The sequence below is a fragment of the Ovis aries genome, chromosome 14, assembly GCF_016772045.2.
Source record: "Ovis aries strain OAR_USU_Benz2616 breed Rambouillet chromosome 14, ARS-UI_Ramb_v3.0, whole genome shotgun sequence".
NCBI classification, from domain to species: Eukaryota; Metazoa; Chordata; class Mammalia; order Artiodactyla; family Bovidae; genus Ovis; species Ovis aries.
The window spans coordinates 36482691-36496183 of record NC_056067.1 but is presented as its reverse complement, the minus strand read 5'-3'; the positions used below and the strand labels follow the sequence as shown (position 1 = coordinate 36496183).

General features: G+C 42.3%; 1 protein-coding gene across 6 annotated transcripts in view; it reads right to left on the bottom strand.

Annotated features, from left to right (window-relative positions):
* The window catches only part of WWP2 (WW domain containing E3 ubiquitin protein ligase 2), a 145051-nt gene that overhangs the window by 29081 nt on the left and 102477 nt on the right, over positions 1-13493 (bottom strand). For all 6 annotated transcript variants that reach the window (XM_060398453.1, XM_042231872.2, XM_027978133.3 and 3 more), the window contains exon 9: positions 2787-2876. In XM_060398453.1, coding sequence (XP_060254436.1) covers positions 2787-2876 — 90 coding nt within the window. The remainder of the gene's footprint in view (positions 1-2786; positions 2877-13493) is intronic.

The window sequence follows — 13493 nt, the reverse complement described above, 5'->3', positions numbered from 1 at the left end:
CAGGTTCCCTATTACATCGTAGAACTAAGTGCCAGGAGTTCAAAGGGCCTAAAGCTCAGGAAGAACTCATGGGCTATAGAGGGCACAGAGCTGAGCCAAAAAAACATTACAGGGCTTTCCTGGTGGTCCAGTGGTTAAGAATCCACCTTACAATGCAGGAGACACCGATCTGATCCCTGTCCGGGAAGATCCCACATGCCACAGAGCAACTAAGCCCTCACATCACAAGTACAGAGCCCTCATGCTGCAACTACTGAAGCCCGAGCACCTAGAGCCCGTGCCCCACAAGAGCAGCCCACGCCCGTCACAACTAGAGAAAGCCCACACACAACAAAGACCCAGCACAGCCAAGAATAAATGAATGATTTTTCTAAAAAAAATCACTGTAACTCTCTCGAAAATAAGAAAGCTGGCTCTAGTATCCCACCTCAACACTTAAACAAGAGTAAATCCTCAGCCATTCTTAGAAGACACTATTAAATATCTTCATTTAGGTATCACCATACATTTACCAGGTCAAGGCTTCCATAACTTATAAACCAGAGAGGTTAAGAGGCAAGCAACCAACACACTTAAAGAGTTATATGTGCTGTGAACACACAAAGTACAAGTGTGCAACACATCCTGTTAAAAGTTGATGATTAATTTGTGAGACAATTGGAGAAATCTGACTACTGACTGGGTATTTGATAGTAGTAGGTAAACACTTAAAAATACAGTGGTTTTACTTTTAAAAGAGAACATTTTTTAGACATGTATACTGAAATTTGGATGAAATAATATGATGTCTGGGATTTGCTTCAAAATAATCTAAGATGGGGGTCGGGGAGGGGGGAACGAGGCTGACAGAGCAAGAGTTAGCAAAAGTCTTCTACGAAGAGTCACAAAGTAAATTATATTTTAGTCTTTGCTGGCTATGCAGTCTGTGTCACAATTACTCAGCTCTCCCAAAGAGCACGAGAGCAGCCATGGACCATAAGTAAACAAATGAGAGGGGCTATGTTCCAATAAAACTTTATTTATGAAAACAGGTGGCAGGTGGATTTTGCCAACAGGTCCACAGTTTGCCAACTCCTGGTACAAATGAAACAAGGATGGCCTTGAGTTGATAATTATTGAAGCTAGATGTTGAGCGTGTAGGGATTCTTTGTGCACATTCGAAAACTTCAATATGAATATTTCTAGAATTTCCATAATAAAATGTTTAATTTTTTTCCTAAGAAGTCAATGTTTAACTTTGGTAAGTTCCTTGGACTTTAAATCAAAGGAGAAAACAGGGACTTCCCAGGTGGTCCAGTGGTTAAGAAGCCACCTTGCAATGCAAGGGATGCAGGCTTGATCCCTGATTGGGGAACTAAGATTCCACACACCATGGAACAAATGGGCCTGCGCACTACAAGTAGGGAGTCTGTGTGCTGCAACGAAAGATCCTGCGTGACACACCTAAGACCTGACACAACCAAATAAATAAATACTAGAAAAAATAAAATAAACGAGGTTTCCTTTGTTTAAGAAAAGAGAAGGGGGAGCCATGAAAACTAAGGATGGTGGATTACGAGTGTGACTTCCACAAGGACAAGGAAGGAAAGGAAAACACAAGCAATCTACTAGGGAAAGGGAAACTAAAAGCAGTCCATGCATGGAAACTTGTAGGACGGGGAAATGAGGTGGTATTTGCCCAGCACATGCCTGACAGGTGAACAGAACAGAGCACAGGGTTCTCCCTGCCCACTCTGACATCCTCTCCCTCCGCCAGCTTCGGAAGAGGGAGTCAGTGTTCATGTTCTACATAGGAGGCCTGCATAGCTGCTCTACTGGTGATTCTTTCCCGAGAGCAGAATACATTCCCTTTCAAAAGCTCTCAGGACTGGGAGACACATGTGGAAAGAACTTTCTGTCCCTGGCAGGCAGGGAACCAAACCCCTTCTCCTTGAACTTGGACAGTCTTCCTTTACTTGGAAGCCTCACTTATCCTCGGGTTTTGGAGAACTTAGCTGCGTTCTCACAAAGCCCAACCGAACGCCACACTGTCTCCGGGGGCTGGCGGGATGCAGGGTGCCACAAAACTCATCGACACCCTCTCTATCTTGGTTTCCTTGTGCACTCTATCCCCCCCCCACAGATGCTCTGAATATCCTAGTATGTCCTAAGAAATGAGAACAGAATTAAAGTGGGTAGGAAAAGCAGTCAAGGGACCCAGGATAAACGTCCCTATACTTTGCTACGTCTGCTGAAACTGAAAACTGCACCCTATAGGTTATTTCTGCAGGTGAAATGTCTGAAGCCACTGAGAGACCAATGGCTTCAGAGGCCTTCCAAGCCGTCCTTCCTCCAGAACCCAACAGCCATAGGGCTCTGAATATCACTTAAGAAAGCCCAGGGCCAGGGGACTACGTTGGTGGTCCAGTAGCTCGGGCTTCCAATGCAGGGGGCCCGAGTGCGATCCCTGGGCACAGAACTAGATTCCACGTGATGCCCCTAAAAGATCCCACATGCACCAGAAGGGTCGAAGATCCTGCATGTCACAACAAAGACCCAGTGCAGTCAAACAAATAAATAAGAAAGAAAAGAACTCCCGTGGCCAAGGCAACAAATGGAGGGAGAAGGGGAAGTAGAATGAGAGAGCAGAGGCCACAGAAGAGGAGGACAATCGGAGGAGGGGAAAGAGAGAGAGAGGAGGCGAGTGGGGGAAATAGGGAGATGATTGTGGCAGAGTGGTGGGGAAGCCAACGGGGGACTCTTGGTGCCTGTTCCAGAGCCTCGGGGCTCATTGGTCCAAGTCTTACCCTGGAGGAAGAGGCCGCTCCCAGGTGGTGGTCTTGGTGTTATGGTCAACATAATAGACACGCCCGTTGGGGAGCTCTCGCTGCTCCCATCTGCAAAATAAAGTCAAAGGAGGCATGAGACACGCTGGTGAAAGGCATAAGTCCTGGTTCAATGGCGTACTTCACTACTGATGTGGCTAATTTGACAGAAAACATCAAAGACAACATGCAAGACCAACCCGCTGGTCAGACCAGCTCCACGCCGTCCCTGATAACGGGACCCATGCCTGCTTCTTGAGAAAACTACAAGAACTCCCCTCTACAGACTCAAGGTTATTAGATATCCCACAGATAGTGTTAAATTCCCCTACATAACCCCTATGAATCTACATTCCCATGGATTTTTCCAAATCACTGTTTACTGGCCATTTGGGGATCAAAGGTCCTTTTAGGGAGGTAATGAAAGCTGAAGACTCTTTCCCTCCAAAATGCACTTACCAACAAAAATGTGTGCAGTTTCTGGGATTCACAGACACCCACACCTAAAGTTCATCCGTGGACTCTCCAGCCCTTGTAACCTATTACTTCTTAAAGTCACAAATCATACAATTCCCCTTGTTCTCCTAGCATCATATATATTCAAGATCACATTTCTTTTTAAAATATAGGACTCATTTACAGAGGGTCTTTAAAAGAGATCTGGATGAACCAAGAAACACAGTAAACTGTGTTTTGCTGCTTTTCCAGCCCTGTCTCAGTGTGTGGGTGCTGAGGGTGGCTCATCTGTGCCAATGGCGGAAAGACAAGGTAAGCAGATGATCCAAGCAGTGGATCCAAAGGCAAAATCACTACAAAATACAGACAAGGACCACCTATCCCCATACTCCTGTTATTCCCACATTCAACACAGTCTGACAGTAACTCCACTGACCTAGAATACAGTAACCTACATATAAGGGATGCAAAGATTTATCTTTGTTTATAAAATGATTACCATTTTATAAAGGATGCGAATGGTCCCTTAGTCTTTATGTTTGACACTGATTTTATCTACTTCTACTTTTGGGTACTGCCAAGAGGAAGGTGGACTTTACTGGGAAGCTAGTACAGTCAGTTCTGCTGAAATGCTTATTTTAAAGACATAGGTCTATGCCAGTGTGATTTTATACTTAAGGGAACGTGAGCATGATGTGAATTTTGTGTTTGCTGTGCATGTATTTGTCTTCTAAACATACCATATGAACACAGAAGACTTCCCTGGGCTAAACCCAGTATCGTAGGAACACAAAGAACCACACACATCTACCGGCTACCTCACTTTGGAGCATGTTACCTATCACACTCACCCACATCTGGTGTTACAACTCCCGTCTGAGTTCAGAAAACCCTTCTTGTACCACTTTAAGACAACACTCAACAAGCTCTAATCCTCAGGCACCTGCTTCCACAAGCAAACTGCAGGTCTTCTCGTGGAATCCTGCATCTTTATTGTAGTGTTATGATCTCAACCATTTAACGTGTGAAACTGTGCTACTATGTTATTTCATTCTTGTGTGTGTGTGTGTCACTGACAAATTTTTGTCTGTTATGTCCTTAACCCATTTCTTCCCATAAACCCTGTGGTTTTTGCTGCATGATTTGGCAGTGGTGATTCCTAGGAACACATATGTTATAGCAGAGAGTTGACTGTATACTGAAATAAATGTCCTAACTTCTATCACTAAGCCTGGTGTATCTACTCTAATAGATACGAGCTTTATTTGATACCGTTTCTCACATCTGATCAGTGGACAGCACTGATGAGCCCCTCTGAGGCTAATTCAGATAGAGATATATGCAAGGTTTTCAAGGCAAAAATGGGAAGGGGTAATCATCACCCACAGAGCATCCACAATGAGTTGCAGGTTCCTGTTTTACCTCATTCAGTCCTGCCTCCATCCTTTAAGGTGGGACATGCCATCATCATCGAAGAAACCGAGGCTCAGAGGGGCTAAATAAAACTCAGCTCAGACTCTCTAGCCTATGAGTTTTACCATGGACCCCTGAAAGGAAGAAAGGAAGGGCAAGTGGAACTTATAAGAAACCCACAACCCAGCAGACAAGGTGCCGGGTGCCTTTCCGCCACCCACCCCAACGTGAACAGCTCTCCCTAGCACAGGAGTCTAGGTAGGGAGCCCTGCAGGATCATGACGACTGGGGAGACATCACAGTAAATCCACCTCGTTCATTTCTAGGCTCCATTTTTAATCACAAACCCCTGCTCAGATATCATCTACAGGAAGAGAGAGGCTACACACTTTGCACCACCAGGAGGCTTCCCCCTGGGAGCACTGAGGTCTGCTTGTTCCACATTCCCTCCTCTCAAAAGGAATCCACTACTGGTTTGAGGACCAGAGTGCTACAAACACCATTAAAATGTGCTCAAGGATACTTGTTCTCCTGGGTATTCCTGCTCCCTGGGGCTTCCCTGTAGCTCAGATGGTAAAGAATCTGCCTGTAAAGCAGGAGACCCAGGTTTGATCCCCAGGTCAGGAAGATCCTCTGGAGAAGGGAATGGCAACCCACTCCAGTATTCTTGCCTGGAGAAACCCATGGACAGAAGAGCCTGGCGAGCTACAGTCCACGGGGTCGCCAAGAGTTGGACATGACTGAGTGACTAACACTATATTATATACTCCCACTCCAGCTTCTGGTTGAAGCGGTTACTGGTAACCTGGCCCAAGTGCCCTGGCTCTTCCCACAGCAAAAGGAAGATCTATGCACTTTAGTTGGTATTTCATTTAAAGGGCAGAACTAAAAGATCCCGCATGCCGTAAATATAGACCCTGAGTGCTGCGACTAAGACTCGGCATAGCCAAATTTAAACAAAAAGAAAAAAGAAGAAGCGGGGGGAGAATCTTCTGGCAAAAGTGATCAGGTGAAAAGACACACAGGGCGAAGTTAAAGCTCTTCTCCCTCTCGATGCCCTTTTGTATTAAAGATAAAAGAGTGACAGATATTGCAAGTTTCAAGAGGCTAGTGTCCCATCTCTGGGGATCAAGTAGGGACTTTTCAGCCACAAAGGAGGCTAACATAGAATGACTTCACACCACCTCTCCAAATTCTTCCTGTCTGCTTGGTAATCAAGCAGCAAATTTGATACTCTCTTTATTCATCTGAATTTGGAAATAAAGAAGGTCTTGAGAAAGATATTTGGCTTAAGGATAAGTACTGAAATATGGAAGCTCCTCAAGGCGAGGGTAGCAAACCACTCTTTCGTAACATTTGCTCCTAATAAAGATTTAAGGAGCCGAGAATTCCTCCGCATTTCCTAAGAAATTAGCTCTATCCTTCCTGTCCTTGGCAATTTTGTGGCACAAAAGCCCCAATAAAACAATTTTGCTCATTTTGCAGTCACTGTTTGGAAAACTGACCATAATAGGCGGGTGGGGCTGTCCCTTGAATAAAGACAAAATACGTGGTGTTGTAGTTGGAGAGAAAAGGTGCTAAAACACATTTTTCTTTATTTCAACAATTCTTTTGTTGTAACTTTCATCTCATAAGTGGTCTCAACTTTTGGCTTCTTTTCTATTTCATTTGAGGCAAGGAGAGAACTTTGGTTTTATTATACTTTGACTACTATTTTCATTTGAAGAAGGGACAGTTCTTAAAATTCCATGAAATAAATGCCCTTTAATTGGCACAGTGGTCTTCCTGCACTGTCGGCAAGGAAATCGGCGTGAAGTCCTCTTTGCTTATATTCAAGAGTTATGGCTGCTCCTCCCAAGCCTAGACAAGACCTGTCTACCCTGTCTTTGATCCCAGTTGATCCTTAGAAATGAAAGACTCTCTTTCAGGCACTATTATTGTCCAGTGAATCTCAGTGTCCTTCTATGAACCCTCTCAATTGGCTTAGCTAGAAAAATAGTTACCAAGAAGAATAAGACCTTTCTTCCATTACCTTTCTTTTTCTTTTTTTTTTTTTTTTTTTTGATATCTACATTCTTCCTTTTAAAATTGGACTCCTGCTCGGATTAAATGTCCATGTGGGTCCTCCCTGATCTGTGACCTGGCCTAGCTGCTTTTCCTAGAGAACTCTCAACTCCTCCCTACCTGCACGGCTCCTCAGAATTCATACAAATCCCTCCCCTCCATTCCTGTGGCAGAGTCGGTCGATTCTATCGTCAATCAAATGAGCCTCCCGATTCTCCTCTCCCCTCTGTAGCTGCTGACCCACATAGATTAAGCCTTCTGACTGTCTTGGTTTGGTCTCCCCATGCCAAGAAAGTGATACTGGCAGCGACCTTTCATCAGCGCATCCCTGGCAGGGGTTAGGTTTCTGAACCTTATAAGCATCTTCTTCATGCTGAGATTACAAGGCTTTTCAATGAAACTACCCATGGGTCTCGATACTGCATCCTGGTCACGTGGGTCACATCCTCTCCCACTGAATAGCTTTCTTTGATGCTCTCAGAAACTGTTCAAAAGCCCAAGCTCAATTCAGGTCCCTTCCCAACACATTGCTCCCTGGCCTTCAATGCATAACATTCAGTTGGACCATGGACTACACAGGGTCTTTCTATTTGAAAGGACTTAAAAAACAGTCTCCAGTTTCAATTAATCTCTGTACTTTTTAAAAAACACCTAAATTCCCTTTGCGTCTATGGATTTTGACTGTCCTTTATTCAGTGTGTAATAGGGAAGAACACATCTGACTCCATATTAGATCGGTTTCTCTTACTTTAAACTGTGTGCTTAGTCATGTTGGCTCTGCACCTATAGTAAAAGAATGTTACACATAGTCTGAAATATACAGGATAGCCCATTCTCAAGGTTCTAACCTTTAAGAGTCCATTCATATAAAAAGTTTCAGAACAGAGAATAATATTTGTCTTGTTGGAGGTTTATAGGAACATCGTGACCTGACTTATGCGGAACAGCTGCAAGAACAAAGGATTCCAACACCGAGAAGTCTGCAACAACTAACCATGTCCTTTCTTCACCTTGCCTTTGAAAGTGCTTTGCTGAAACCCTCTGGGGAGTTTGGGATTTTAGGGGGCACAAGCCACCCATCTTCTTGTATGGTTCTGCAATAAACCTTTCTCTGCCCTCCAAACCACAACGTTTAGGTATTGTCTGGCCTCGCTGTGCATCAAACACACGACCTTGTGTTTGGTATTAATAACAAGTTGTATCTCTTCCATGCCCCAGTTCTCCCCCCAAACCACTATCATTATTAAAAAGTTAAAGGCAGAAAATCTCAATTTCATGATTAGGATGGCATGCAATCATTTCTACGTTATCTGAAAGGAAACTGTCTGGTTACCTGAACCACATTTTCTTGTGGAAAGTTTCCTAAAAGGTCTTCAGGAAATCAGTTCTCAGTGACTTGCCATTACAGTGTATATTCAACCATCCTGATTAACACACATCTTGGTCAGATTCCCATAAGTTTGGACAGAATCACAGTTTCACCAAGAGTCAAATTAAATTGAGAAGGAATTTAAATCTGACAGTCCCCAAGTATTTTGGTTTAGGATCAGAGATGAATCACAAATTCTTACTAAGAGCATTATAAACTTGTATTATTTATAATTTGTTAATAAACTTTATTAATACAAGCACTGGGCATTAGTGAAGCTGACTCTCATTCAAAATACACTCTCTTCGTCAGAAAACAAAGTCCTACCAGAGTACTTAGGTACCAGTAAACAAAAGATGCCTTGCTGGTTACTTAGACACAAACTAAACTTCAGAAAAATACACTGAAAGTATTCAGGTATTCTTAAAGCTGCCTATGTAGAGATTCAACTTCTCTCAGGCAAACATTACAGGAAATTCATATTTTCTTACATTATGATCCTATAATAAATTTTAACTCTGAACCAAATCCCATTTATTCCCCAAGCTCTGGCCACTTCCTAGGTGAACCACAAGATTTATTTCCTCTGTAGGGACACTGTCAGGCTGTTTTATGAGTCAAAAATCTGTGTGCAGTGGAATACATCTCCTCATCACTGTTTTCATTGCTTCAGGAGGTCCTCTATAAACTAGGTAAGAAGTATGTTAAACTCAGACCTTCCCCCCAGACCCCTTCTCGAAACACTGAGCTTTCCTTTAAATCCAAGCACACTAGCCCCCTTTTTAAAACTATCAACAAGCAGCACTTTATGCCCTCTAAGCAGAGAGGGCCACAGTAGTAGCTACTGAGGACTCTGAATTGAGGTCTGTTTTTCTCCTCCTTTTTCAACCATTCCTTTTTTTTTTTTTTGCCTTGGAAAGGTCCACAAAGCCATCTTCTTCAATGGAAGATGACAACATTAAAAGATATGCTTTCACAGAGATGCAAGACAAGTGCTAGAGATGGTGTCTACTAAAAAAATAAAAACTTTTTTAAAAATCAAATTTGCAGATTTTAAAAACTGTAGATAAGTTTGGTAATGTAGGGAAATAGTCACTCTTAAAAAATAGGTGAAGAGGGCTTCCATGGTAGATCAGTGGTAAAGAATCCACCTGGCAATGAAGGAGACAAGGGCTCAATCCCCGATCCGGGAAGATTCCACTTGCCGTGGAGCAACTAAGCCCATGGGTCACAACTATTGAGCCTGTGCTCTAAAGCCCAGGCATCACAACTCCGGCGCCTACATGCTGCAACTACTGAAGCCCCATGCCCGAGAGCCTGTGCTCCGCAGCAGAAACCACTGCAACGAGAAGCCCACGCACCGCCGCCAGAGAGCAGCCCCCACTCCCCACAGCTACAGAAAAGCTCAGACAGCAGTGCAGACCCAGTGCAGACAAAAATAAACAAATAAAATTATTTTTAAAAAACAGCTGGAGAGTGTAGGACAGATTGAGAAAGTAGCATTGACATACATACACTATTGTGTAAAACAGATAACTATCGGGAAGCTGCTGTATAACACAGGAAGCCCAGCCTAGTGCTCTGTGATGACCTAGAGGGGTAGAATGGAGGGCGTTGGGGGTAAGGAGACTCAAGAGAGAGGAGAGATGTATATCATTATGACCGATTCGAGTTTATAAGCAGAGACCACCACAACAATGTAAAGTAATTATTCTCCAGTTAAAAAAAAAAAAAAAGTTGGTGGGGGACTTCCTGGTGGTCCAATCGTTAAGACTCCATGCTTCCAATGCAGGGGGAGCAGGTTCAATTCCTGCTAAGGAACTAGGGTCCTACAGGCTTCATAGCATGGCCAAAAAAAATTAAATTAAAAAAAAATTTAAGTGTTTAAAAGACATAGTTGATAGGAACAAAAATGGATATATACGCTCCCAAGGGCAATCTTGCAACTTGGTTAAAAACTTCTCCTACATAAACATCCTTTAATTCAGCAATTCTACTTCGAAGATATATCCTTTGGAAATAATTATGTGTCAAAGATTTAGCAGTAAGTGTATCTGTCACAGTACGTTGTAGCATGTTACAGAAAAACTAGAAAAAACCTAAATGCTTTAAAATGGAAAATTAGTAAATTATGTTAGTAAATATTCTATAATGAATATTCAGTCATTTAAAATATGATTTACAATATGCTGAGTGGAAAAAATAACATGCATAAGATAAACAAAATTTTGTTTAAAAATTATACAAATACACTGCTGCTGCTGCTGCTGCTAAGTCACCTCAGTCGTGTCCAACTCTGTGTGACCCCAGAGACAGCAGCCTACCAGGCTCTTCCATCCCTGGGATTCTCCAGGCAAGAACACTGGAGTGGGATGCCATTTCCTTCTCCGATAAAAATACACTATTGTTCATTAAATCTAAAATGCCACCAATTATAAGATTTTTAAACCAAGAAAGAAAGAAAAACTCTTGCCAATTAAACTGTAACATTCTAATGCTTGTAAATCACATCTTGATTTTAAAGAAATTAAATGTGAAATAACGTACATATCAGAATCTACAAAACATGGGGATCAGGGGGAGTCACGTGTGCATGTAAAATTTTTATATGATCAGAGTAAGGCAGTATTTCAGACAAGACACAAAAGGCGCATGAAAAAGATGAACAAACTTGACTACTTAAAATTTGAACTCCTGTACAATAAAAAGCAACATAAAAAGGTTAAAAGACAAGCCACAGAAAATATCTGCAATGCACATAACTGAGAGGCAATTGGTATCCAGCACATATTAAGAAATCCTGCAGATTATAACAACAGATAGCCAAACAGAAAAATTGACAGAAATATACGAACAGGCAATTCACAAGAAAAGAAACTCAAAAGCCAAATTTTAAAAAAATATAAAAAGCGGTTTAATCTCAAGGATAATGAAGAAAATTCAAAGTAAACCCAGCATGAGACACCCCATTCACGTCCCTCAGACTGGCCAAAGTGAAAACTATCTGACAATAATTTTGTTTTAGCAGGAATGCTTATGTATGCTCATGGGAGTATGAATTGGTGAACTGACTCAAAAAGCAATTTGACAGCATCTACTAAAAGTGGAAACCTCCATCCTCCTACAAAGAAGAAATTCCAGTCTGAGTACCTCCCCTAAAGAAACAAACATGCACACAAAAAGGCAGGCACAGAAAACACTTCCCTGCAGCACTGTTAATTAAGGCAATTATAATAGAAACAAACACAAGCATAAAATATGATTTTTATATTTATATATCTAATATACATGTAAATATAAATTTTAATTATAAAAATAAAATTTTATCTATTCATACAACAGAATACCATAGAGCAGTTTAAATGAATGTCCCCAGTTCCATGTATCTCTGTATATAGGGAATGGGATCAAGGAGGCATTCACAGGGACTTTAAACTTTATAATGTCTTCTTCATCAAGAGGTTAAAAAACAAGGTAAGGAGGGGGAGGTTTATACTAAATGCAGCATAATGCTAAAGTTTGATAAGACTGAGTTGGATAGCCCACTATTCTTATTTGCATGCTTAAAATATTTTACAATTAAAAGAATAAAATTTAAAAGCATATGCCCTAAGATTATTAAATTTTAGTAGATGTATGTTTAATGTTTACATGTACATGTCTGTACATGTGGTCTTGGGCAAACCACTTAAGGTTTCCTCATTTGCAAAATAAGGGTAAAAGTAGTGTAGTAGCTCAGAGAAGGCAATGGCAACCCACTCCAGTACTCTTGCCTGGAAAATCCCAAGGCGGAGGAGCCTGGTGGGCAGCTGTCTATGGGGTCGCACGGAGTCGGACACGACTGAAGCGACTTAGCAGCAGCAGCAGTGTAGGAGCTACCGCAGACTGCCATGAAGACTGAAATAAGCCACTTACGAAACCCAGCACTCCCAGCACACTGGAAGCATTTAACATGTGTTAACAATTACTAATGATCAGGCGAAAATAGATACAAGGTGCGTGAAAAGTGCCAATGGTTACATCTAGGTGGGTGTCTGTTACTGTTGTTCTGTTTCTATTTTTCCCAATTTTTCAAAAAGAAACTATAAAAAATTATAACAGCTATTGAGAATGAAAACACTTATCATTCAACAGCCACTTCTCACTCCATCTCTCTAGAAACCAAGTACTATGCTAGGTGCTGGGAATACAAAAATGGAGGACACAGTAACACCAGCTCCTGAGGAGCTCTCAAGAAAGTGTAGTAAAATGAAAATTCCTAATTACACACAAAAACATACATAGAGCAGGGCGAGAACTTCTCATGAGCCAGCCCTGACACAGTAGAATCTTTGGAAACAAGGATTTCATTCTGAGATGAGAAGGAGGAAGCCAGTAACATGTACTATCTGGCATTACCTAAGCATGTAATAATCCTTGCAGAGTCAAGAACTAAACCATACTACTTAGCACAAAGGGACAGATTATCCCAGTTTAATCCTTTAATCCTTTGCTACTCAAAGTATGGTCCATGGCTCACACTGTTACTGTTCAGTGACCAGAAAAGTTCAGAAGTTTGTAGGCTTTTAGAAACTTTTGTACCAATTTGACATTGCCACAACATCCAAATACATGATCTGTAGATCTATTTCGTTAAATAGAGGACCAAAGTAACAGTTCATAAGAGACTGAAAAAAAAATTAAAACAAACAAAAACAGTGGGGAGAAAAAAAGGACTAGTTTTTCACAGACAGTTTGAAAAGCACTGTTTTAAAACTCCTTGGGTAAGGATCTTTGGCTAGCGACAAAATTGAGTTTGGAATGAAATTCAATGGCAGCAGCTGGTTTATAACTTAGCAGAGAAGCTGCAAATTCCAATGTCTCTTAAAGTGTCTCCACGAAGAAAACATCAAAGAACTCTTACCAGGTTGTCATCCTTGACAGTGTGTCAAGGACCACCTGGAGAAAGGACCTCTAGGTCTGCAGAATTGGACCTGGGGGTGGGGGGAGATGGCACATCCAACAGATCCGAAGAACACCCTCCTCAACTAATTCTCCTGAGGCAGGAAACAGCCGGAGCAGCCAATGACTGCGGGAGGGAGGGATGGTGTGAAATGGCAGTGCTGAGGTAAGCCGGCAGAGTCCAAACACAACGGCCTCCGTTATGTAAGGAACCACAGCGCGGCGCGGGCTGCCAGGCTGGAATAATGCGCCTCTGTGCGCAAGGGCCTGGGCGAGCGGCGGGGCCCGGGACGCGCTTGGAGTTTATCTAAGCCATGTACACACGGTCTGGTAATGAGCATTTGGTCCCGAAAGTGGGCTCCCTGCTGATAAAAACCAGATGCAGGGCCAGCTAATCAAAGCAGGCCTCCCTCCCCACTGCCCTTCTCCCAAGCCACTATCTCACC